Below are 26,425 nucleotides of genomic sequence, written 5' to 3' on the forward strand. Positions count from 1 at the left end.
GCAGTTTATATGTTAACATAAGTGCAAAAGTTTCAGTACATATCAATATGTTATGAGGCTCGAAGACATGAAATCTGAAAAGGCCTAAAAACTTGTCCAGCAGACAGTTTGGAGTCAAACACTGACGTCATCATCACAGGTGTAGGAACCATTTCTGTAAAACCAGACAAACAGACACATTAGTATCAGTAGGTTTAGATGATTTACTGGCTCCTCTGCTGGTTACAAAGCAGTGATTATACTTTGGAGTTTTGTGTTATACTGTGAGGAACTGGCCTGTTTGGAAGTTGCAGTAAGAAGAAAACATGTCTGTATATGATGCTGTGGACAGAGAGAGTGATGGATGATTTTATTTATTTCAGAGATAAATGAACATTTACAGCACGTCCATGCAGAGACTCTTAAAGACATGAGCGTGAGAAACAAGCTTTTCACCGTTTCTCTTGATGCCCACATGCTTTATTTATTCTTTAGTCCAGCATGTGTCATCACCACAATAAAGCTACTTTTAACCTGTTTTCACACATTGTCATACCTGCACATTTCCACTCTGCTGTGTTGACTTTAAAGAAGACAAACGTTAGACTTCAGGCTGAAACCACAGGCTGCATTTCCTCTTTTCTTGGAGGCCCAGACAGATATTTTGTGGTGTCTGATTTTCAGCAGATAAAAACAAACCAACAACAGTCTTTTCCACACATGCAGTCATCACAGTCTGCTCAGAGAAACAAAGAACAAACGGGGAGGGGGTGACCTGAACCACTAGACTCATATGTACTATCATCTACAGGTTGAGTCATCTGCCAATTAATAGTACTCTGAAACTTCCTTAGTCCCACCCCAACCCAAACCCCTGAATTCATTTTAAATGAAACTCAGACTTTCAGCTTTCAGCAAATGTGAGAAACTAAAGCATATTTTAACACAGTCCCAACAGTGGTGGTCTCACAGGGGCTTCATCGAGCTCTCCATCTGTGGAGGGTACTCGACCATCCTGGAGGAGGGCCAAGGGATGGGTCCCGTGACTGCCAGTTAGTCCTCACAGATGACTCCCCAACAGGTTGGTGTACAGTCCATGAAGGCTCTCGGCTCAACAGCTGTTAGATCAGTCATTGGGTGTCTCACACATAAATGCTGGAGCTTCAAGCTGTCACCCTGGCACTCAAGCAAGTTCTGTCGGGTCTGCAGGGGCACCATGTCATCGTCAGAACAGACAGGGCAGAAGACAACCTTTTTCTTTTTATATAGAGAGTCAACATTTTTCTATCTGTTCATCTCCCTGCAGAACAATGTCCCTCCCCTTGCATGTGACAACCTGGCAAATGCTTTTCCCTTCCCTCTATATTTCCTCCTCCAGTCATTCCTTTGCAAGGTCCAGACCGAGGAGGTGGGGTTGATCCTGGTGGCCCCACTTTGGCCCCACATGGCCTGGTTTCCAGCTGTCCCACTACTCCTGTCCAGGACTCCCTTTTCTGAAGGTCCTCCTGTCCCAGGTGAAGGGGGTCACCGTTCCATCTTTTCCCAGTAGGACCCAGTAGCACTAGGGGTGTTTTGCCGGAAACCAAAAAGAACATAAATGGGAAAATAAATGACAACTGGCCAGCTTACTTGATACAGTCTGACGTACAGATTCCAGGGAAGTTAGAAGCCAGACTTAAAAGGCACAGAGGGAGACTGAGAGGTGAGGTGCTGGGACGTGAATTGAATCTCTGTATAGACTCGGAGAAGATGATCTCCACAAGCTCCGGTAGGTGGGTGAGCAGTTACACAGACTGTACTCCGACACTAGACAACCGTCGTGCAGCTCCTTAAGAACGCTTCTGATGAAAGCGTCTGACGAGTAGCAGGTGTGCCAGAGGCTCAGTGAATTGGTGCCCCGCCTACCTGCAGTGATGGGAATAACGGTGTTACAAGTAACGGTGTTACTAACAAGGTTACTTTTTTCAGATTAATGAGTAATCTAACTAATTGCTATTTCAATCGTTACAACATAGTTACCGTTACAAACCGTTACGCAACGGCATGCGGTGCGGTTGCGTTACTTTTTGTCAACAGACGGTTGAAGCTGTGTTCAGCTTACCACATCCTATATCAGTTGCACAGAAGTAGCTGTCTACGTAAGTCATCTGGGTGCTACGGCTTTAAGTAACTGCGCGTGCTCCTGTGGACGGCAATCACTTTCTGGAAGACGACCACTTTTTGGCACAACACCTGGAGCTAAGGGGGCAAAACAATCGCATGAGTGCTGCTGTTCGACTGAGGAAGAATAAAGTAGTCGTGGTAAGCCAATCACACGACTACTTCAAGATGACAAAGCAACAGGGTGATATATACCAGTTTTTAAATTGTGTTTATAGGCCAGAGTCATGATAAACAATATGTACGTGTGTTTTTTCCTGAATAGTTTCGTCACGTTTACTGTCTAAGAACAACGCTAGCAAACAGTTTCAGACTGACACCCAGTGACTTACAAATAGAAGGACTGGTCCCCCATTTCCTCCCATGAGTCCTGGATCTGGTTCTTCAGTGCTGTGCTTTTGAGATGCTGGAGGTTGCTGAACTGCAATGTCTGTCCCTGAAAACCACTTTTTTTTGCTGGCCATAAAATCTGCCAGGTGGATTAATGAGCTCTGTCGGTACACAGGCAATGCTGCTGCTGGTTGCTGGACTGGAAAGTGGTGATCCTCCGGCCCAACAGTTACGAACATCTCCCACTGGGGACCTGGACAAGGTTGCAGGCCTGGTTGCCCTGTGCCATCTCTGTGCTTTGTCACAGCATGTCTTGCAAATCTGGTCGTTCAGGAAGACAGACCAGCTTTTTGTGAGCTTCCACTGTGGAATTCTGGGCAGACCCCTGTCTAAGTCACAATTGTTCCATAGGGTTGTGGAGGCCATTCAGCAGGCATATGCCTCTTCAGATGCTGATCTTGGTTCTTTGGACACAGTTACACCTACATTTACAACACACAGAGATTTATTTTTCTTCTGCAACATGTTGTGATGTAAATAATAGACTCTGAAGTCAAAGTCTTTTTCCTTTATCATCACAACTCTGGGAAATATTTAACACTCAGACAAGCAGACTAATGCATTGCAATAAAAAATAACTCAATTGCGCCCTCTGTTGAATACCAGCTCTAAACACAACCCAGTGTTTATATTGGAGAGGTGTTTTTGCATGAGAAAGGTGGAGAATGACAAGGATCTGACTGTCTGAAGTTACACAAAGATCTGGTTTTGTGGGTAGAGAGAGTGACAGATTCTCTTGAGATTTCTTATTTCAAATATAATTACACTGTTGCAGTGACATGATGTAACCCAGGGACAGGGACCTTAGAAACAGTACAACAGTAAATTATTTCATTTTTCTTTTTAATGAAAATTATTAACCTATGCCCATAAATGTGAAAGAGAGATCTATATGTGCATGCAGCTAAATTTGTGCAGGTCCACCACGACAAACAGTCACGTGTTAGAGAGCACAGCTCATGCAGTGAGAACCTTGTGCGCTGTCCATGGTGCTGAAATTGTAACAGTTTAATAAATTTAATATTTCACTATTTCTGGACGTGTGCAATAAGATGTGTGTGCAAGATTTGATATTAATCTGATACCAAGTAAAATACAAGGCCTGTATCACTGATACTGATACCAGTACCAATACTTTTTAAGTATTAACTACATCATCAGATTGCTAATTCTGAATGAAGGAGTTTTCATGACCATTAAGTTTTTTCTTTTTTTTGTCCTTTGGATTATTAATTAGTTAAAACCTGGGACCGAAATAAAAAACAATAATCTAGCACATCTAATAGTATTTTAACTACAGTAATCAGACAGTATCCTTTTCACATTTAGCACAACAGGGTAATTATATTGAATTAAATCTGAGTCATACTATGTTTGTTATATTTGTTTCAATTCCTGTAATTGTTTTCATTTAAATGTTTCAGTCAGATAAATGTATTATATCAATGTTTTAGCATAAATGACACTTTATGAGTAAGAATCAGCCAGTTCCACTTTGAAAATTAAAGTAATATAACTGAAATATTACTATTACCACAGTTATCTACATAGATATTCTCTGCTTACTGCGTTGCTGGATGGTCCTGGTTAGCTGAGCACGTTTGCTTACTTGTTTGCCTGGCACTGCTGAGTCAGTGACAGTAAAAGATAAAACACAAGAGAGGAGAAGCAAACTGTGGCTGCTCTGTGACACCTGAAAGCAGCAGCATTTACACAGACAGCCAGGTTGCCTCTTTGATGAAACTGCAGCGGTGCACACAGGAGAACAGAAACTGAAGCATCAAGCTCATTACACTCGTATTGATCAACATTGATACAAATGCTGGTATCAAAATTATCAATATTTGGATCGATCCACCCATGATTACTATTTATTTGAGTCCAATAAAACTTTTTAAAATAAAACCGTATTTTTAAAGTTTATTAATGTAAATGCTTTGATCACTATGACATCCATCCAAGGCCTGATTATTTTCATGATAGGGTCCAAAGTCAATATCATTCCTCTGTTCTGTCTGTTCTTCAGTCATATCAACATCTTCTCACTCCTTACAATAAATTATAAATGGATTAATGTCTCCCTCTATTGGCCACCAGCTGTAAGCACAGTCCAGTGATTGGACTTGGAAGCTGTGTTCAGAGTTTGACATGGGAAATATGGGACAAGGAACTATAACTTTATATCCACACTGACACTTAAAGCCCGTCACAGGACCGACCTTGAACACTGATGTCTATCTGATGTGGAGAATAGATGACTTCAAATGTTCTGTTCGCAAGATTTCGGGGAGCAATGAAGTGAAAACAGAATAACTAAATGAACATATCATAAATAATGATAAGAACAGCTGTTAGGAAGCTGGAGTTCATGGAGGAAACCCACACAGATGCAAACTAAAATGAATGTGCATCTAAAAAGTAAAATATGAGAACTTCCATTAAACAACGACTTGAGAGCTTCAAATGTTCGAGTAACACATGTAGCAGTAAAGTTAACACAGAAGCACTAAATGAACAGATGAAACAGCTGCTCATGAAATTCCCGCTGTGCTCTTTGTCTGAACTCCTTGTTTCCTCTCTGCTGTGTGAAGTTTGATGAGAACATGAATCAATCATAAATCTGCTAAAAGGAAGACTTGTGGCTCAAACCACAGGCTGTGTTTCCTCTTCTCTATGTGGCTCAGTCAGAAATCATGAGCTCCTTTAATTTCAGTGCATAAAAAAGTCATGAAGCAGAAGAGAAAGTTAGAAACTATATTTTAAGTAGTTTAAAAGCGATTTGATTTTGATTTATGTGTCACACACAGAGTTATCATGGTCTTGCTGAACATGTGATTGACACTGTCAAAATGAATCTGTATTACATGAAAGTACAGGCCGGACCACCTCGAGAAAACTGGAAAAACTGCTACACAGTAAAAAGGCTGCTGAGCATCATCAGAGCAGTTGTTACTTCCCATCATGTTGATAGCTTTAGTTCATTTTGGAGGGTTTGAAGCTGTTTTAAATGACAATGAGTGCTTTTAAATGAAAGCTCTCTTTCAGTGGATTCATGCACAACACTGAACAGCTGTAACATGTACTCTCAGTCTGACACACAACAACAACAACAACACACTTTATTTATATCACACTTTTATTAACAAAGTTGCAAAGTGCTTCACAGAAAGACATTTATAATATATTACAAATAAAATAAATAATTAAAAAGATAAAAAAAAAAGATCTACAGTACATTAAAGTAAATAAAAATTATTATCTAAGGGGAGAGAAACAAGCAAAACACACTAAACGATTCTTTCTGAAGGAAATATAAACTCAGGCATCAGGATCATTGCTTTGAATTCAAAACCTTCTCCTTTTCACTTAAAGTGACTTCAAGTATTTAAGAGACTTTAAAGAGAAAAAACAGCTAAAGAGCTGCTGTTAAGACTTTAGAGCTGTGGCTGAATTTGGATTTTGTCACAATCTGTGGCTGCAGACTCTGTGGCTCTTTGTAAGGATCCAAATGCAGACAACGAGAGACAAAATCAAAATTTTAACAAAAAAACGTTTTTCATGGCCAACAAACATGAACCAAATCAGGTTAACCAAAAATAAATAAAGAAAAAAAAACTAAGCTGGGAAAGCTAAAACTTAAACTAACAGAAAATGTGGAACACTGGGAATACCTTGAAACACCTTGGAAGGATTGAGAGATGATCAGTGAAGTGGAAACACATTGGAAAACAGCTCTGATGAATTGAATATAACGAGACAGGGAAGCCAAACCAAACACACTGAACACGGGATGAAATGCTGTCAAACTAAAACAGGAAGTGTCATGGTCCTGAGTCTGAGGACTCAGTGGTTTGTGTTTCCTTATGCTTTTGTTCATTCCGAGTATGTATTCTGTTGTGATTTTGCCATTTGTTGGGTTTCTGTTCTTTGCCTGCCTGCTCCCACTTCTCTGTGTTCCCTCTGTCTGTCCATGGTGTTATTGTGTCTACTTATGAGTCCGCCTGTCAAGTTCAGTGTCCTGTCTGGTTCTCTGTCTGTTAGTTTCCTGTTTTATTGTGAAGGTCTCTGTCTGATGTGAGTGTGTTCAGATTACGTTTCCCCTGTCCCGTCAGCTCTGATTCCTCCCAGCCGTGTTGCCCTCCTGTCTCTCATCCCCTGATTACTGGTGTGTGTATTTAAGCCCTGTGTGTTCTCCTGCCTGTTGCTGGTTCGTCTGCGTTACGCCGTGTCAGTCTGCGTTACCCTGTGGTCCACGGTGTCCTGTTCCTCGTCTGTGTCTCATCCCGTTGTCGTATGCTCCCAGGTCTGTTATTTTTTAGTTCTCCCAGTTTAGGTCTCTTCAGTTATTTGTCATGCCCCACTGCTTGTTTGCCACTACACCTTTGTAAATAAACCTCACTAGCATTTCATCCACTGCCTGCATCTTGGGTCCTTCTTCCAACTCCACACGGCTTGCCTCGGCAGCTGTGACAGTAAGGACACGAACGCACGAGCTTGATGCAGAAACGGGGATAAACAAACAGAGAGACAAAAGACGAAACACAAGGAGAAGACAAAACACACTGACACTACTAAGACACACGGAGGGCGAGTGAGCAGACACATGGATGACACGACAGACTCTCACAAGCGACACAGGGATGAGACAAACACACAAGTGGAACCTCGCAGACAACAAACCATAAACTGGAAATACAAGAAAACTCAGAAACATAGGAAGAACTAAACTACTGCTTAAACTGTATAAACTTAAACCTAGACCATCTTCACACTTTCACAGAGAGACTCACAAAAGCAAAATAGCCTCAGAATCTTTGGTCAACGACCCAGCACCCTGACAGATTGACATTATTGTAGTCAGAGCTCTCCTCTGCGTCACCACGTTGCCCTGTTGAGGTGATCAAATGAAAGCATTTCAAAACAAACACCTTCTGTTCTCTGCTTAAATACATTTATTATCAGTGAGAATAATTACCAATGTACATTTTGCATTTTAAATCTCACATTTTGTGCACTCACTTGTCTTGTTAATGACTTTGAGCTGAATCACAGATGCGACATTGGCAGCAATGAAATAATAATCTTACTGATGTTAATGTTCCCTTCCGTGAATCTCAACATTATTATGTTGGAGGGGTTTGTGTGTCCCATGGATCCCAGGGGCTGTGTTGTTGTTGGAGGGGGGGCCTCCTGGTAGGGTCTCCCATGGCAAATTTTATCCGGTCCCTCACCCAGGACCAGACAAACAATAATAAAAAAAAAAAAACCTGAATGAAAGGAACAGTTCACTCTGCCCTTGAAAGGGTTAATGGGGTCCCGCCATGAAGCAACGTCTGGGGAGGGTGCCTAAGAGCAAGCACCTGGTGGCCAGGCATTGGTCCATGGGGCCCGGCTGGGCATAGCCCAAAAAAAGGACATGGGTCCACCCTGCTATAGGCCCACCACTCGCAGGAGGAGAGGGGAGTAGATTGGTGCTACGTCCACTGTACCGGTACGTCAAGATGAAGAGAGAACTGACCGTAAAAGTGAAGCTCTCAGTTTACATCTCTACCCTCACTTATGGTCACAAGCTCTGGGTTAGTGACCCCAAAGAACAAGATCGTGGATATAAGCAGTGGAAATAAGCTTACTTCAAAGTTTGGCTTGCTTCTCCTTTAGAGATAGCGTTAGGTGTTTGGCCATGCGGGAGGGGCTCAGAGTAGAACCACATTTGAGGTGGTTCAGGCATCTGACAAGGATGCCTCATGTGTGATGTTTTTCAGGCATGTCCCACTGTGAGGAGACCCTGGGGCAAAACAAGGAAATGCTGAAGAGATTATATCTCTCGGCTGGTGTGGGAAGCCTTGGTGTTCCCCCAGACAAGCTGGAGGATGTGGCCTCTCTGTTTAGGATGCTGCCCCCACGACCTGGTCCCAAGTGTAAGAAAATAGTTGGACGCATGGACTTCAATGTTAAACACAGTTATTATATAATCATCCAGCGTCCACAAGCTCAATATTAATGAAAGTTTATACTTTACCATTTTCAGTGTTTTCAAACCTTCTGATTATCTCATAGCCACAACGATCACCTGCAGGTCAGAGAAAATCAGTCACCTCATGTCTGTGATGCTATTTTAAACACAAATATTATTGAAAATAACATTTATATTAAAAGCTGCAGCAGATTTAATAAGTACAGTCTTGTTGCAAACAGCAGTATAATATTATAAGTGGATGAAAAACTAACCAGCAAGAAGAGAAGAGTACACTTGCTGCTGATGGTGTTGATTAAACGTCTGCTCATTAACAGCACCTTTATTAAAAATGTAAAATAAGACTTTTGCTTTTAAATGAACCTCATGATGGATTTGTGTCTTTGAAGGGTAAAGAGTTTGTGTTAAGTAAAGGAAAAGGTCTCACTGTTGGTTGTTGTGCAGCGATACAACAAGAGCAGGAGAATAATAATGAGAGAGACTCCACAAACCAGTCGAACAGTCAACCACACAGGAGATGAAGAGCTGTCAGCTCCTGACACAGTTACTGTGACAACAAACAATAAAGTTTAATTATACTTTATAATTCATAAAATCATTTTAGGAAAGTTCTCAGAAAATAAAGCGAGGTGACTTCAAGCCTTAAAACAAAACTCATTTATAAAAATCCATCAGATGTTTTGATCCTGCTCACCTTTAACTGACATCCAGCTCTGTGCTGACTCTCTTCCTGAGTACTGACACTTGTAGAAACCTTCATCAGACTCTGACACTGCAGAGATCTTCAGCTCCCCTCGGGGATCATTTTGAATAAGTTTGTCATTGTGATAGAAAAACACATTGGAAAGTATTTTTTGTGTTCTCAAACTGCAGCTCAGACTAACAGAAGCTCCCTCAGTCACAGGATGAACAGGACTCACCAGGATAGGACCATTACCATCATCTGTGACACAATCACACACAATTGTTTCAGTCACATCAGCTGCTGCACACTTTGAGAAAAACCTGACAAACAATAATAAGAACAGATTGTACAAATGTTTTTCATTATGAAGATCTGATCTTGTACACTTAAAGACTACGGTACAAATACTGTATGCCACAAAAAAAATAATGGGAGAAATACACATTTGATGTCTAACTCATTAAAATCCAAGTAGTAAATGTATAATAACATACTCTGTACAGTGATGTTGACTGCACTGCTGAACTCTCCTGATCCAGACTCACACCAGTACACTGCAGTATCTGACTTTGATGTGTTGATGTCACATGTGGATCCAGTCATTCTCCTACAGTCAGAGAGTCGGCCGTCCTCAGAGAACTTCCTCACTCTCCACTCAGTGAAGTTTCCCTCACAGGTCAGTGAGACAGAGTCAGAGGTGAAGTGTTGCACTCTGTCAGGACTCACTGTGAGAGACGCTGCTGAATGAACATCTGGAAACAACATGCAGTGAAGAGACAAAGATCACAGATGTTAGCATTCAAAATATCACAGTGAAAATATACGTTTGACTTTTGCGTGGTTCACAGGAGTCCTGATAGTCATGCAGCCAGATTTACAGACTTTCAAATCATCAACATGAAGATTAAAATTCCTCACCTGCAGACCAAACAAACTTTGGTTGACTGTGATCAGTGTGATACTCTGGGTCTCCTCTTCCAGCTCTGCACACATATCCTGCTGTGTGTGTCTGTCCATGAATGATGTAGGAGTCCTGTGCAGTCCCACTGCCATCAGGTAGCAGCTCATAACTGGAGGATTTCTCTGATAGATCAGGAACAGCTTTATACCAGTAGAAGCTCCATCCTGCAGACGGAAGTTCAACCTCACAGTTCAGAGTTACTGAGGCTCCAGGACTCAGCCATGATGGAGACACAGTGAGGACAGGACGGGGTTCATCTGTTCAACAAAGATTTTCTCTCAATCTTTCGTCTCTTAACTCTGAATTCAATGTCACTAAAATGTTGACTCACAAATATTTATGATGAACTTTAAGAGTGAGACTATCTAAACATGTCAAATATCTCAACATGTACTAATAAAAACACATTTTTACAAACTGTTTCTATTTCCAGGTTAAATGAACAATGACTCTACTTACTGTCAGAAACTGTCAGTGTGACTGAATCACTCCACTCTGTTGTTTCATGCTGTGAACTTTTCATTCTGCCCTTACAGCGATAGTTTCCACTGTTGGATGATGAAGCAGATCTAATCCTGTATTCATTTTGATTTGGAGCTTTTATCATGCTGTTTGTTTCCCACTCACAATCCCACTCAGTGTCTCCTCCATGGATCTCACATCTGACAGTGATCGTCTCTCCTCTGTATATCTCAGACCAGTTTGGATACAGAGTCACAACAGGCCTGTTTGAGGCTGTTACTGTTCAAGAAAGTACAATAAAAACACATGAATGTCAAAAATGTTAATGCCTTTTGTTCTTCATCTTCCTCCTTAATCAGGAATTTATCTGACTTCATGTTAAACTGACCAGTTTTCCCAATCCTGACTGACTGGCTGTCCTCTGTGTAGTAAACTGGGTTTCCTCTTCCTCCTCTGCACCTGTAGAGTCCTTCCTGTGAGACACTGATTTGTCCATTTGAGTGGAAAACTGCATCTTGTGTGGTCAGGGCTTCAGAGGATTTCTCATCTCTGTACCAGTAGTATTTCCATCCAGATGATGATGATGGGCTCACAGAGCAGGTCAGGGTCACACTGCCCCCTACTGGAACAGTTGTGTTATCAGCTCTCAGTTTGGCCTTTGGTTTATCTGCAGTTCAGTTTAGAAAAAGAACAAAAGTCAATGACTGAATCAAACCAGTTGAAATAACTTGGTGGGAATATGTCAATAATAAATATCACATAACTTTAATGGTGAAGCTGCAACAAACTGTACAACTATCACACAAACACAACACTAATCTTTCATATTTAATTTGCTGCATTTCTAAGTTAAAAACACACATGAGGAACAATCAGTGGATTTAATGTTTCTTAGTGGATGTGGTGGAGCAGCTGAGACAGATCCAGCATTTGTTCTGCATTTCATCTTTCATGTATTAGAGCTGCACAGCAGAGAAGTTACTCTCATATGTTTTGTTCTCTTCACTGTGAATAAAAAGCTGCTGTTCAGGTTTTTGTTGTTGGAATAAAAACTAAACATTTTACTGACCAACATGAAAGACAGTTATAAAGCTGTAAGAAAGAAGAAGTGCTTTTTCCTTATTTAGATACTCTGGATGAAAGATCTTACATGATACAGTCAGTGTGATGATATCACTCCACTCTGAGAAGAAATAGTCCCTCCTGCCCCGGCAGCTGTATCCTCCACTGTCAGACTCAGTAGCTCTGATGATTCTGTATTCATTGGATGTTGGAGGTGTGTTTAACTTGGCTGCTCTCCATTCATACGTCCACTGAGCTCCTTCACCTCCCTGAATCTCACATCTGACAGTGACTGTCTCACCGCTGTATATCTGAGTCCAGGATGGCTGCAGGGTCACAGTGGGCTTACTGGGAACTGTTCACAGGAAAATATCCAGTTAGAGACAAATAGAAACATAAAAATTCTGATGTTTAAAACATGAGAGTAACGTGAGTGAAAAAAATAAACCTCCAACAGGCTACAGGGTTAAACCACACCTCGGGCCAGTCTGACCACAGATAACTGTTTTCATCACGGCCACATCCCACTTTGTAAAATTGCTACAATCAGCACAAAAACAGTCAAAACCAGGCCAGAGGCAGGACTGCTTCATGAGGATGCACTGAGATATTTTCAAACACCCTGACCTGTAGCTGGTTTTTGATAGCATACTGTGCTACATGAAGAACTGTATAGCACAGCTGCACAGTAGCACAGAGGAAATAGCTCCACAGGGTTATACAGGTCACCCAGAGGATAGTCGGCCATCCTTTGCCCTCACTTGAAGACCTGCACAGCTCCCGCAGTCTCAGGAACACGAAGAAAATCCTTCAGGATCCATCTCACCCAGGTCATGCACTGTTTGAACGTCTACCTTCAGGCAGACATTTCAGAGCCATAAAGACAAGAACTAACAAACTAAGGAACAGCTTTGATCCCTCAGCCATCACCATGCTGAACACTGAACAATCAGATCCAACACAACTCTCATATACAGTGTTTACATAGTTACAGCACAGTCTCATGTTTACACCTGCAGGTACGGCTGGTATTTACATCAACACTGTAACAAAGAAACATTTGTTTTGTTGTTTGTTATTAAAACAAAATCTGAAACTTTTCACTGCAAGGTCTCATTTTTCTTATTTATTTTCTTATTTAAGGGTTAATAAACTCACAGCTATATGACCTCTTAGTCTGGTAGAAATAAAATAATTAAACTCACGAGTTTCTGTAACTGTGACGTCACTGCTGTCCTCTGTGTAGTAAACTGGATCTCCTCTCCCTCCTCTGCAGTGGTACAGACCTCCTTGTGAGACACTAATAACTCTGTTTGCTTCATTTCCTCTCATGAGCTGAGCTTTAGAAGAGACTGAATCACGTCTGAACCAGTCAAACTTCCAGCCAGCAGAGCCCTCCACAGAGCAGCTCAGTGTCACACTGCCCCCTGCTGGTATGACTGAACTTTGTGCTGTCAGTGTGGCTCTGGGTTTACTTGCTGTTGAAGAAACAAAAAGTAAATGAGCTGAGCTTTAGAAGAGACTGAATCACGTCTGAACCAGTCAAACTTCCAGCCAGCAGAGCCCTCCACAGAGCAGCTCAGTGTCACACTGCCCCCTGCTGGTATGACTGAACTTTGTGCTGTCAGTGTGGCTCTGGGTTTACTTGCTGTTGAAGAAACAAAAAGTAAAACATTAAATCATTACCAAGAATACTCTTGTCACAGTACTGATCAAACTTTAAACATTCGCTGAATAATTAATCTAAAAACATAAACAGAAATTGGTAATCCTTCATGTAGTCATGGGAGTAGAGAACTGGATCACAGTAGTCCCAGTCCTGGGAATTGTTAGTCCACTTGCTTATTAATCCTGTTTATTGGTTCTTGCACTCTCGCTACGATCAGCTGATTCCAGTTTGTATCAAAGGAGGAAAATGGTGGTTCAGAAATTACTTTTATTGTTCCTGCACAAAGGATGGGAACGATGGTAAAGTGGACACTGCTGCAGGACAGAAACAACTGCATTAACGTGATCAACTGTTAACACAACTTCAGCTCTTCACAGTACCTGCACAGACAGTACGCTAACACTAAGCTAGCCAATAACCCAGAGTGATGAATTTCAACAGGTAACAAACTGATGAGCAGTCAGGCTGCAGCTCCGTTTCTACCTGTTCATGCCTCTACAGTAGAATCACCATGACGACCAATTTAAAGTCTCTTTGTGCTGATTTTGTGTAAGAACTTTTTTGCTTTACTTTTTTTGAGAAATGATCCCAACACTGATTCCAACAAAGAGGGGAAATACCTCCAACATGCACAAACATTTGACCTCACAGCCTCTAATTAATCTGCATGAATGTCTTTGATATTCTGCTTAGAGATGGTGGCGACTCTCAAAGTGGAGCCAATGAGAATCAATAAATTCTTATCCATTCCCATCCCTACCTGCATGTGACACATTAGACTGTTTAACAAACTAAAGATTTCACTGATTTATCATCCTCTTATCAAACTGTCATCTCTGTACATTCCTCTTTAAACTGCTGATATTTTAAGAGCCTCCATGGTGTCTCTCCTTTCTGTTTGCACAGTGAGAAAAACTGTTGTCCTGAGCTGCCTGCAGACAGCTGGATCATTGTTGGAGTTTTCCTGTTAAGATAGATGTAAACATGAAAACATTAAATGTCAGCATGAATCATGGTCCAACTCACATGAAACTGTCAGTGTGAAGACATCACTCCATCCTGTTAAGAGATAGTCACTGCTACCCCGACATCTGTAGTCTCCACTGTGGGACACTGAAACTCTGCTGATCCTGTATTCACTGGATGTTGGAGGGCTGTTTGTGTTGGGTGCTGTCCATTCATATTTCCACACCTTTCCTTCACCTCCCTGAATCTCACATCTGAGAGTGATTGTCTCACCAGTGAATATCTGAGACCAGCTGTGCTGCAGTTTCACAGCAGCCCAAACTTTCCCTAACAAACAAATAAACACAAATATTAAACTGAAAAAATCATAAATCATATTTATAAATTGTTACTTGAGTTTAATCATGATGTTTCGTTTTATTTCACAACAAAATTTCACCCTCACCTTGTTTCTGAATTGTAACTGCAGCACTGTCCTCTGTGGAGAAAACTGGATCTCCTCTCCCTCCTCTGCAGTAATAGATGCCTCCTTCTGAAATACTGATCGTGTGCTCTGATGTTCCAGCTCCTATTTTCTGACCTCCAGAAAACTGTGAATCACGTCTGAACCAGTCAAACTTCCAGCCAGCAGAGCCCTCCACAGAGCAGCTCAGTGTCACACTGCCCCCTGCTGGTATGACTGAACTCTGTGCTGTCAGTGTGGCTCTGGGTTTACTTGCTGTTGATGTTTACAGGGAAAAGTTTATCAGATTGTCACTTGCTTCAGGAAGAACTTTGTTATAGTAATGATCACACTTTACACATTCACTCAGTCATTTAGCTTCTAGCACCAAACAAAAAATATTTGCCTGCATGTGACACATTAGACCAGGGGTCGGCAACATGCGCCTCTTTAGTCCTTATAGTGCGGCTCCGCGTGGTTTGGGAAAATAAATTAGAAGTATTTAGCTGAAGTGTGTTTTATTTATTTAGTTCTTTTTTAACTTGTAGTTCTAAATTGGAAGATTATTGTGATCTTGAAATATAAAAATACAATTCTATTCTATTATTTTTTTCATCGCTCAAAATAAGCGTCATACCCGCTGAAACGACATGCATTTATCGAGACTTTCAACCCCAGGTAGCCAATTATGGATCTTCGGATCCACATTATGTCAGCAGCTGTTCTCCTCCGTGAACTATGTTAAAAACAAACACCGCTCACGCCTCACAGATGACAGCTTACAGTCCTGCGTAAAGATGAAAGCCCTGATTTGCAGACGCTGTGCACAGAGGTTCAGGAGCAGAAGTCCCATTGTAAACATACCACGGCAGACCCAACGATGTTTCCATGAACACGCTTTACAGCTTCTCTTTATTGACCACTTTTCACACACGGTTGCTGTACGCATACAGCCGGCTGTAGCTTTTCAGCTCACAGCCCAACACACACCAACAACAGCATAGAGAGCACAGACGTTAAGACTGCGAGGCGTGATTGCGGGTGCCGCTCAGGTGCGTCCGCCTCCCCTGCAGCAGCGCTGCAGACCACGCCCCGCCACACACATTGACCAGGTAAAATACATATTTAGGCAGAATTTTGCAAATACCTATTTTTCATCTTTTAGCAGCAAAGTGCTTTTTTTCCAATTATTTTTTAAAAATCAGGTCAAGGCTCCAAAAGCCCAAAGGTGATATAAGGCTGGAGGCTCACAACAGTTTTTGTTTGCTACATGGATCATTTTAGTTCAGCTGGGTGTCTTTCCTTTTGTTATATTTCTTTAAGAGTTCAAAATGTGTTCATTACATAAATAACATGTAAGTTTCTCTGTAGCACTTCATAGATTTCATAAGCAACACACCTTAGTTGTTCACACAAAGCATAAAGGTAAAAAACAATATATACAGTGTTATCTTCATTTTAGATGTCAACAAGTATTTGCGGCTCCCAGTGTTTTCTTTTGCGTGGAAATTGCGTCCAAATGGCTCTTTGGGTGTAAAAGGTTGCTGACCCTGCATTAGACTGAGTGTCTTCATACAAAACTGCACTAAATTTCTGTACTTTTAGGTGACAGAAGGAGACATGTGGCCTGGTCAAAACACAGAGAGCTGCACTCTAAAAGATCTTTAAATATAGTAAACATACCTTTTGTGCCACAGACTGCTCCCAAACACGAGGGGACAAGTAATGCCTCTAAAACACTTAAGTTGGCTTTATTAAACGTTAGATCTTTAGCTGGGAAAACATTTTTAATTAATGATTTAATCACTGAGCACAGCCTTGATTTTATGTTTTTAACTGAAACTTGGTTGGACCAAAATAACAGTGGAGCTGTTCTCATCGAGACGACCCCTCCTAACTACAGTTTTATCAGTGAGGCCAGGGTGAGCAGGAGAGGAGGAGGGGTTGCTGTCTTATTTAATGAATCATTTCAATGTAAGCAGCTATCTCCTGGAAGTTTTCAGTCTTTTGAATATGTGGCTTTACAGCTGAAGGCCCCAATCAAAGTTGTGTTTCTTAATGTTTACAGGCCTCCCAAATACTGCACAGACTTTTTTAATGACCTCAGTGAACTGCTGTCTGTGATCTGTGTTGATTTCGACTGTATAATTATTGTTGGGGATTTTAACATCCATGTGGACAACCCTCAGGACAAAGGGACTAAAGACCTGAGTAACACTCTGGGCAACTTTGGGCTGACTCAGCATGTAACAGAGGCCACACATAACAGAGGACACACTCTTGACCTACTGATCTCCAAAGGCCTGAGCATTTCAAACATTACTGTGTCTGATGTGGGCTTATCTGATCATTACTGTGTTTTCTTTGAAAGTAAAATCTCAGCCCACACAAATATATCAACAGCAGTGATCACAAAACGGTGTATAACTGAAGACAGTAGTGAGATCTTTAACCAGGTCTTCCCATTAACACCTGACCTGTCCAAAGGTTCAGTCAATGAGCTCGTCAATAGCTTTAATGCAAAAATGTTAAATGTAATGGATACTATTGCCCCCATTAAGGTGAAGGTTATCTCTGGAAGGAAAAAGTCTCCATGGAGAAACTCCACACTAGTGAAAAATGAAAAAAGAGCGTGTAGGAAAGCTGAGCGCAGATGGAGAAAAACAAACCTCCAGGTTCATTATGACATCTATAAAGAGAAACTTCACAATTATAATTTACAACTGAGGAGTGCAAGAAGGTCCTACTTCTCTGACATCATCACTAAAAACAGCCATAATGCTCGGGTCTTATTTTCTACAGTTGACAGGCTAACAAACCCTCCTGTGTCAGTGGCAGCTGAACTTCATTCGACCATGGCCTGCAATGACTTTGCCAAATTCTTCACAGACAAAATCCAAAAGATTAGACAAGCAATTGGTACATCAACAGCAGATCCAGGATATGTACTGTGTCCACCAAAAAGCTGTTTAAACACCATCAAACAGTTTCACCCGATTAACAGCAAAGACCTGGAGGACATCTTAGGTCAACTGAACTCCTCCTCTTGCTGTTTAGATGTCCTGCCAACAAGTTTTTTCAAAAAGGTCTCAAAGACTTTAGAGTCAGACCTGTTACAGATCGTCAACTTTTCCTTAATGTCAGGTGTGTTTCCAGAACCACTAAAAACTGCTGTAATCAAACCTATACTGAAAAAGGACAATCTTAACAAGACACAAATGAAAAACTACAGGCCGATCTCAAATCTCCCATTTTTAAGTAAGATCATTGAAAAAGCAGTTTCTCAACAGCTCAATTACTTCTTAAAACAGAATAATTGCTACGATGCCTTCCAGTCAGGTTTTAGACAGAACCACAGCACTGAAACCGCTCTGACCAAAGTGTTTAATGACATATGTCTGAATACAGACAGTGGAAAAATGTCAGTCTTAGTTTTACTGGATCTCAGTGCAGCATTTGATACAGTTGACCACAACATATTACTCAAACGACTGGAGAACTGGACAGGTCTTTCAGGAACTGTACTAAACTGGTTCAAAACATACGTAGAAAACAGGAAATACTTTGTATCAATAGGTAACTTCACATCCGAGCAGACAAGTATCACATGTGGAGTTCCCCAAGGTTCCATCTTGGGACCCCCTCTGTTTAACATTTACATGCTCCCACTGGCAAAGATTATAAAGAACAACAAAATAAACTACCACAGCTATGCAGATGACACACAAATATATATCACAATGTCACCAGGAGACCGAGGCCCTGTACAGGCTCTTGGTAAATGCATTGAGGAAATTAATGACTGGTTGTGCCACAATTTTCTCCAACTAAACAAAAACAAAACTGAAGTAATAGTCTTTGGCGCCAAAGAAAAACGATTACAGGTCACCAGAGAACTTCAATCTATACATCTAAAAACCACAAACCAGGCGAGAAATTTGGGTGTAGTGATGGATGCAGACCTAAACTTAGAAAAACACATTAAGACAATAACAAAATCAGCTTACTATCACCTCAAGAATATTTCAAGGATAAAAGATCTGATGTCCCAACAGGACCTGGAAAAACTAGTCCATGCGTTCATCTTTAGTAGGCTTGATTACTGTAACAGCATCTTTACAGGTCTACCTAAAAAATCAGTCAGACAACTACAGCTCATTCAGAACTCTGCTGCTCGAGTCCTCACTAAGACCAAAAAAGTGGACCACATCAGTCCAGCTCTGAGGTCTTTACACTGGCTGCCTGTCCGTCAGAGGATAGACTTTAAAGTTCTGATGCTGGCCTATAAAGCTCTGAATGGTTTAGGACCAAAATACATCAGTGACCTCCTGACCCAGTATGAACCTTCCAGATCCCTCAGGTCATCTGGATCCGGTCTTTTATCAGTTCCCAGAGTCAGAACCAGACATGGAGAAGCTGCATTCAGCTTTTATGCTCCTTATATCTGGAACAAACTCCCAGAAAGCCTCAGATCAGCTGAAACACTCAGTTTATTTAAATCCAGGTTGAAGACTCACCTATTCTCAGCTGCATTTGAATAAAGCACCAAATCCACACTTTTAAGCTTAAATTTCAAAACTTACACTAACTACTGATCTTATCTATTTCTAATTTTATCTGTTTTGATTTTATATACGTTTTGTTTGTTTGTTAAGCTTAAATTTCAAAACTGATTTTATCTACTGTTCTGATTTTATCTGTTTTGATTTTATATACTGTTTTGTTTGTTTGTTTGTTTGTTTGTTAAGTGGGTTTAGAGCTCTGGGTAGCTCCCCAGCTGGGTCTAGACTGGGTCTAGAGAGTATTTTAAATTCAGGGAATTTAAAATAGAAAGTAGCTCGTCCACAGAAGGACTGGTAGCTCCCCTTACGATAAGGGTTCAGATCGCGCGAACAGGTGTGGGATTAGAGCTCTGGGTAGCTCCCCAACTGGGTCTAGACTGGGTCTAGAGAGTATTTTAAATTCAGGGAATTTAAAATAGAAAGTAGCTCGTCCACAGAAGGACTGGTAGCTCCCCTTATGATAAGGGTTCAGATCGCGCGAACAGGTGTGGGATTAGAGCTCTGGGTAGCTCCCCAACTGGGTCTAGACTGGGTCTAGATAGTATTTTAAATTCAGGGAATTTAAAATAGAAAGTAGCTCGTCCACAGTAGGACTGGTAGCTCCCCTTACGATAAGGGTTCAGATCGCGCGAACAGGTGTGAAATGTGTGTGTTTAGTTAGTTTGTTTGTTTGCTTGTTTTAATCAATTTTAAATCATGCTTTTTATTTGTTTTTGTTTCTAATGTCTCTGTAAAGCACTTTGAATCACCTTGTTGTTGAATTGTGCTATACAAATAAATTTGCCTTGCCTTGCCTTGCCTACAGCTTCACTATTCAAAGATGAATGCTGCACAAACAAATTACTTTTAGATGTTTTGTGTGCTCTCTGCATTTTCCTTTAATAACAGTCAAAAGTGACACTAAACTGAATGGTGTCTGTTATTGTGAGAGCACCGTGACCATCAGTCATCACTGACATGGTTCAAGTTTAGGTAGTTTTCTGTAATCCTATAATTTAATTTCCAATGATGTAAACAACTGATCGACATAGAAAAACGAAAAAATCAGAGAGGCTGACAGACTCCAATAAAGCCTCCAATAAAATGAGACCACATGGGAGTGTGTTGAGTTTTATTCAACTAAAAAAAAAGATGGAGTCCAAATGTCAGTTTTGGAGGATCTCGTTTAGCGCTGCCTCTTGTCTAACATCTGACTGATTACCGTGCACAGTAAGTCAGGACAGATCGATATTAGAAAATCGCTGCTATGAACTGATGGTACTGTGGACGTGGGGCAGCCAGGTATCCCAGCATGAATTTCAACTCACAAGCAGCAATGTTAGTGCTCTACACTGTAAGTAAAGTTTTAAAATACCTTGTTTTTCTGTCTCCAAGTATGGAATTTTTTGGACTGTAAGGCACACTTAAAATCCTTTAATTTTCTCAAAAATCGACAGTGCACTTTATAATCCGGTGCGCTTTATTTATGAATTGTAGTTGTGCTTACTGACCTCGAACCGATTTTATGTGGTACGTGGTGCTCATCAGTCAAAAAATGTTTTAGTACAACTTTGGTAAAAGCTACACCGCTTGAAGGATTGTCGGAGCATCACGGCTACCACAGTCAGAATCCTCAGTAATCTGGATTAAAACTCAGCTTCAGGTCCCAAAGTCAAAAGAACACATGTGGCATCACTGAGAGTTAAAAATGGTCTAAATTCTTTCATCCTTAATAAAATGATCAGTGTTGATGCTTTGCTTGCTGTTGCTGGCCAGCTAGCTTTGCTAATTGTTAGCGGAAGGAATGTTCTGAGCTCACGATGCTACAAAGTATCCAGTCAGACAGTTAAACATGCTGTTCGTGGACACTGAAGACTGCAGCCTGTCCACAAATGGTTAAATGATCAGTTTTGAAATATAAACAAAAACTGTCTGTTATCATGTTTGAAAGTCTACTAGAATAAAAAATAATTAACATCTGATTTGTGATTTTATTTAATAAGCAGACGACTGATTTTCCCAATTAAAGGTTAGATTAACACAATAAGTAATTTGAAATAATCTGGATGAAAGATCTTACATGATACAGTCAGTGTGATGATATCACTCCACTCTGAGAAGAAATAGTCCCTCCTGCCCCGGCAGCTGTATCCTCCACTGTCAGACTCAGTAGCTCTGATGATTCTGTATTCATTGGATGTTGGAGGTGTGTTTAACTTGGCTGCTCTCCATTCATACGTCCACTGAGCTCCTTCACCTCCCTGAATCTCACATCTGACAGTGACTGTCTCACCGCTGTATATCTGAGTCAAGGATGGCTGCAGGGTCACAGTGGGCTTACTGGGAACTGTTCACAGAAAAATATCCAGTTAGACACAAATAGAAACATGAAGTCATTTTGAAGCCTGATTTTCTTTTTGCTGTTGTTCAGAGGAGAAAGATTTACTGCATCCTGGTGACATTTTGACTGTAACTGAAGTTGGATTTAAAAATCAGTGTTTACATTTATTTACCGTGTGGTACACGTGTGTGGTGGCCCACCGGTGTATCTGACTCACACAGCCTGTTTTCCACACACTCCACATTTATAAAGTGATCTACAAATCCTAACATTACAGCTAACAGCTGCATTTTCCCTTTGAAGAACCACTTACAGCTACAGAGACAGGGAGTGAAGGTGGACAGTATATCCTTGTTTTTATGGCAACAAATTTACCTTGAAAGTGGTACAACTGTGTATAATATGATTCACAAGCAGAAAGTAAGATTTACAGATGTGTGCAGTGATTTGTGTGCAACTTTTCAGGTCTCCAGTTCACACAAACTATTGTACAAATGTGTCGACACAAACCTGAGTAACTGCTGATCATTGAGGCACAAATTTTAACGTCCAGATTGTTTTTCAGATTTCTTTCTTTAAAATTCATCGTCCATAATTCAGAGATGATAATAAATATACTTAATACAATACAAGATGTCTTAATAAGAAGAAGAGCTTTTTTACCTTTTAAGAACATTTTAACAAAAACTTTAAAGAGGAGAAAAACAGCACAGGCCTGTGCAGGCCTACTTTAAATAAAGCATCATTCTGCAGGTCTGTTTGAGTTCAGAATAAGTAAATAAAATGTAGCTGTGGTCCAATAATTGTAAAATAAGAAGAATAATCATGAAAACTATTTGTATATAATTATGTCTTCAGTCCGTTTCAATGAGCGATCATCTTCTGTTGTTTTCATGCAGCCACAGGCAGCCCTGAGTATAAAATACATCAGCTCAGGGTCGAAAACATAAAGATATTTATTGCACAATAACAGCATATCTGGTGATAATACACAGCTCACAACACCTTAAATACATGTGGACGAATCACCTGACACGCACAGATCACGTCTCGTGCCCACGTGGGGTTTTGAGTCTAATTTAACTGCCAGCTTCACACAGATCCACAAATGTGAGCTGCTTTCAAGTCCCAGTGTGAAACAAATGTGTACAAATCATTGCTTGTTGATCATGTCGTGCACATTTGTAACACTTTCAAGAGATATTTGTTTCCTTGTGGAAAGCAGACTTTGTCGTGTTGACGTGAGTGTCAGAACGGCAGGTTTATCTCCAGATCCACGGCTCTGACCCACGGAGACCTCTGGCTGATGCTCAGTGTTCTGAGTTTGGCTCGTAGCTGCTAACTAGCTTTCTGCTCTGGGTCAACTTATGGCAAAGTGCAGAGATGGAGAGAGGCGTGGGAAGGTTACAGCAGCACACTTTCTTCCTCTGGAGGCGGTGAACACAGTGAACAGCTGGATACTAACATGTGGCTCACAGCTGGGCCTGTCAGACTCTCTCTGGCTGCAGTAGCTGCTGCTATAAACACACTTTTCTTTTTCTCACTCTGTAAACTTCCTCCTGCAGATGTTACTCTCACTCGCTGCTTCGCACATACGCAGAGAGAGGCGGTCCCTGTCTTCACCACAACATTCAACTAGGGGTGCAACGATACTCGTATCGATATTGAACCGTTCGATACAGTGCTTTCGGTTCGGTACGCACATGTATCGAACAATACAAAATTTTTAATTTATTTTATCAACTTTCCTTCTGACGATGCTGTCTGTGTTGAGCTTAGCTTCTGTCTTGCTAGCTTGCGCTGCGCTCAGTGGATCTGCGCTCGACAGTGCAGCCTAGGCGGAGCAGTCGAACGCAGATTCACTGAGCGCAGGGCAAGCTAGTGAGACAGAAGTTAAGCACTCGTTGCAACATGGCAAATTGAACCTCCCCCACCCTCATTCAGATGTGGCGTTTGGAACTATTTTGGTTTTCATGTGACGTATGACCCTGAAGGTAAGCGCGTCATGGACAAAAGTAAAACAGTATGGTGGATGTGCCACACAATGCTCAATTACATGGGTGGGAACTACTGCGTTAGCGCAGTTTGCTTGTTAACATGTTGGCCATCCAGCCCCATGCACGGGGCGATCCGCAGTGGCTCGTTAACGGAGATTTGCCGTGTTGTGGCGTTAACGTCATTTCAACGAGATTAACGCTGACAGCACTAGTGGGAACACAACGAATATGACTGCACATTTACTCCGACATCATCCTAGTGCAAAGACAAGTGGAAGCAGACAAAAACAACAAGCACGCATGCTACAAACTTTACCCGAGTCATTTAGACAGCCGTTAGCACATGATTCTCCTTATGGGGACCTGATATGTTTAATATGCTGCTGAGAATATAGCCCAGAAGAAGCGTATAGTATAGCTTTTATTTTGGAAAGAGCCATTTCTCTGTAATAAACTCTCTTTTCCAAAGATGAGTGATTCCTCAATCAGATATATATATATATATTTTTTTTTTGATTACTTTGTTGTTTCAGCAACATTAAATTTTAAATCTGTACTTCTGAGTTAAAATATATATTTATAATTTTAATAAATGACAAATTAAAAAGGCATGAACATTTTTTTGTATCGAAAAAATATCAAACCGTGAAACCAAAGTATCGAACCGAACCGTGAATTTTGTGTATCGTTGCACCCCTACATTCAACCTGTGGCACGGAATACACGGAATACATGACCCATCAGGCCACTTTCTTAAAGCAAGGTTGGACTTTTATTTTTATTTTTCATTTTTTCACCCAAAGCTTGTTTTTATGGCTCTGTGGCTTAATACACAGTCTTTCATGTCCACTTAAAGTCAGTTTAATGTGAGGAAGCATTTAGAAAGAGAGGCCAAAAATATTTAACACAAATATTAAACACAATTTAAAGACTAACAGCAGCTAATGAGCAATAAATATGCAGTTTTTCTAGTCTTTTCTGGAGTTGATGCCACAAATTTTATTTCTACATTTCTATGAACGTGGCTCAGGGAGTTGGGCGGCGCATCTCTAACTGGAAGGTTGCCGGTTCGATCCCTGGGCTCTCTGTCCTGGTTGTTGTGTCCCTGGGCAAGACACTTTACCCTACCGCATAGGGGCCGATGGCAAGATATGACAGCCTCACTTCTGTCAGTCTGCCCCAGGGCAGCTGTGGCTACGACTGTAGCTTTCCTCCATCAGTGTGTGAGAGTGAATGAATATTGGAATTTTAAAGCGCTTTGGGTTCCTTGAAAAGCGCTATATAAATGCAATCTATTATTATTATTATTATGAAACACATGGGAAACTTAAATAACAGAAAGTTTAAAACTCACAAGTCTCCACAACTGTGACGTCACTGCTGTCCTCTGTGTAGTAAACTGGATCTCCTCTCCCTCCTCTGCAGTGGTACAGACCTCCTTGTGAGACACTAATAACTCTGTTTGCTTCATTTCCTCTCATGAGCTGAGCTTTAGAAGAGACTGAATCACGTCTGAACCAGTCAAACTTCCAGCCAGCAGAGCCCTCCACAGAGCAGCTCAGTGTCACACTGCCCCCTGCTGGTATGACTGAACTTTGTGCTGTCAGTGTGGCTCTGGGTTTACTTGCTGTTGAAGAAACAAAACCATTGAAAAAATTAAATCATCATAAAGAATACATTTCTTACAGCACTAATCACACTTTAAACATTCACAGAGTAATTTATCTACAAACACAAAAATTAATTAGTTTCCCTGCATGTGACACATTAGACTGTTTAACAAACTAAAGATTTCACTGATTTATCATTCTCTTATCAAACTGTCATCTCTGTACATTCCTCTTTACATTGCTGATATTTTAAGAGCCTCCATGGTGTCTCTCCTTTCTGTTTGCACAGTGAGAAAAACTGTTGTCCTGAGCTGCCTGCAGACAGCTGGATCATTGTTGGAGTTTTCCTGTTAAGACAGATGTAAACATGAAAACATTAAATGTCAGCATGAATCATGGTCCAACTCACATGAAACTGTCAGTCTGAAGGCATCACTCCATCCTGTTAAGAGATAGTCACTGCTACCCCGACATCTGTAGTCTCCACTGTGGGACACTGAAACTGTGCTGATCCTGTATTCACTGGATGTTGGAGGGCTGTTTGTGTTGGGTGCTGTCCATTCATATTTCCACACCTTTCCTTCACCTCCCTGAATCTCACATCTGAGAGTGATTGTGTCACCAGTGAATATCTGAGACCAGCTGTGCTGCAGATTCACAGCAGCCCAAACTTTCCCTAACAAACAAATAAACACAAATATTAAACTGAAAAAAAAAATCAACAAGGAATAAGAAAAAAATCATATTTATAATGTGTTACTTTCATTTAATCATTAATTTGTGTTATCTCACCACAAAACTTAGCCCTCACCTTGTTTCTGAATTGTAACTGCAGCACTGTCCTCTGTGGAGAAAACTGGATCTCCTCTCCCTCCTCTGCAGTAATAGATGCCTCCTTCTGAAATACTGATCGTGTGCTCTGATGTTCCAGCTCCTATTTTCTGAGCTCCAGAAAACTCTGAATCACGTCTGAACCAGTCAAACTTCCAGCCAGCAGAGCCCTCCACAGAGCAGCTCAGTGTCACACTGCCCCCTGCTGGTATGACTGAACTTTGTGCTGTCAGTGTGGCTCTGGGTTTACTTGCTGTTGATGTTACAGGAAAGACAAACATCAGACTGTCAGTTGCTTCAGGAAAAACTTTGTTATATAACAAATAAAGATTTCAACATAAAAACTCAATAGTAA

At 41.0% G+C, this 26,425-nt stretch overlaps 1 protein-coding gene across 1 annotated transcript in view; it reads right to left on the reverse strand.

Moving 5' to 3' along the window:
• Positions 1–26,425, reverse strand: part of LOC146674660 (titin-like) — a 414,653-nt gene that overhangs the window by 315,816 nt on the left and 72,412 nt on the right. Inside the window, 12 exon segments of the mRNA XM_085401111.1 lie at positions 9,683–9,940; positions 10,107–10,406; positions 10,594–10,884; positions 11,000–11,283; positions 11,764–12,028; positions 12,879–13,151; positions 14,369–14,635; positions 14,754–15,026; positions 21,372–21,638; positions 24,984–25,256; positions 25,649–25,915; positions 26,051–26,323. Of these exon segments, the coding sequence (XP_085257237.1) occupies positions 9,683–9,940; positions 10,107–10,406; positions 10,594–10,884; positions 11,000–11,283; positions 11,764–12,028; positions 12,879–13,151; positions 14,369–14,635; positions 14,754–15,026; positions 21,372–21,638; positions 24,984–25,256; positions 25,649–25,915; positions 26,051–26,323 (3,291 nt within the window).

The sequence above is a fragment of the Rhamphochromis longiceps genome, linkage group LG3, assembly GCF_057381845.1.
Source record: "Rhamphochromis longiceps isolate RC_006_pf linkage group LG3, R_longiceps_female_GT1.1, whole genome shotgun sequence".
Taxonomy (NCBI): Eukaryota; Metazoa; Chordata; class Actinopteri; order Cichliformes; family Cichlidae; genus Rhamphochromis; species Rhamphochromis longiceps.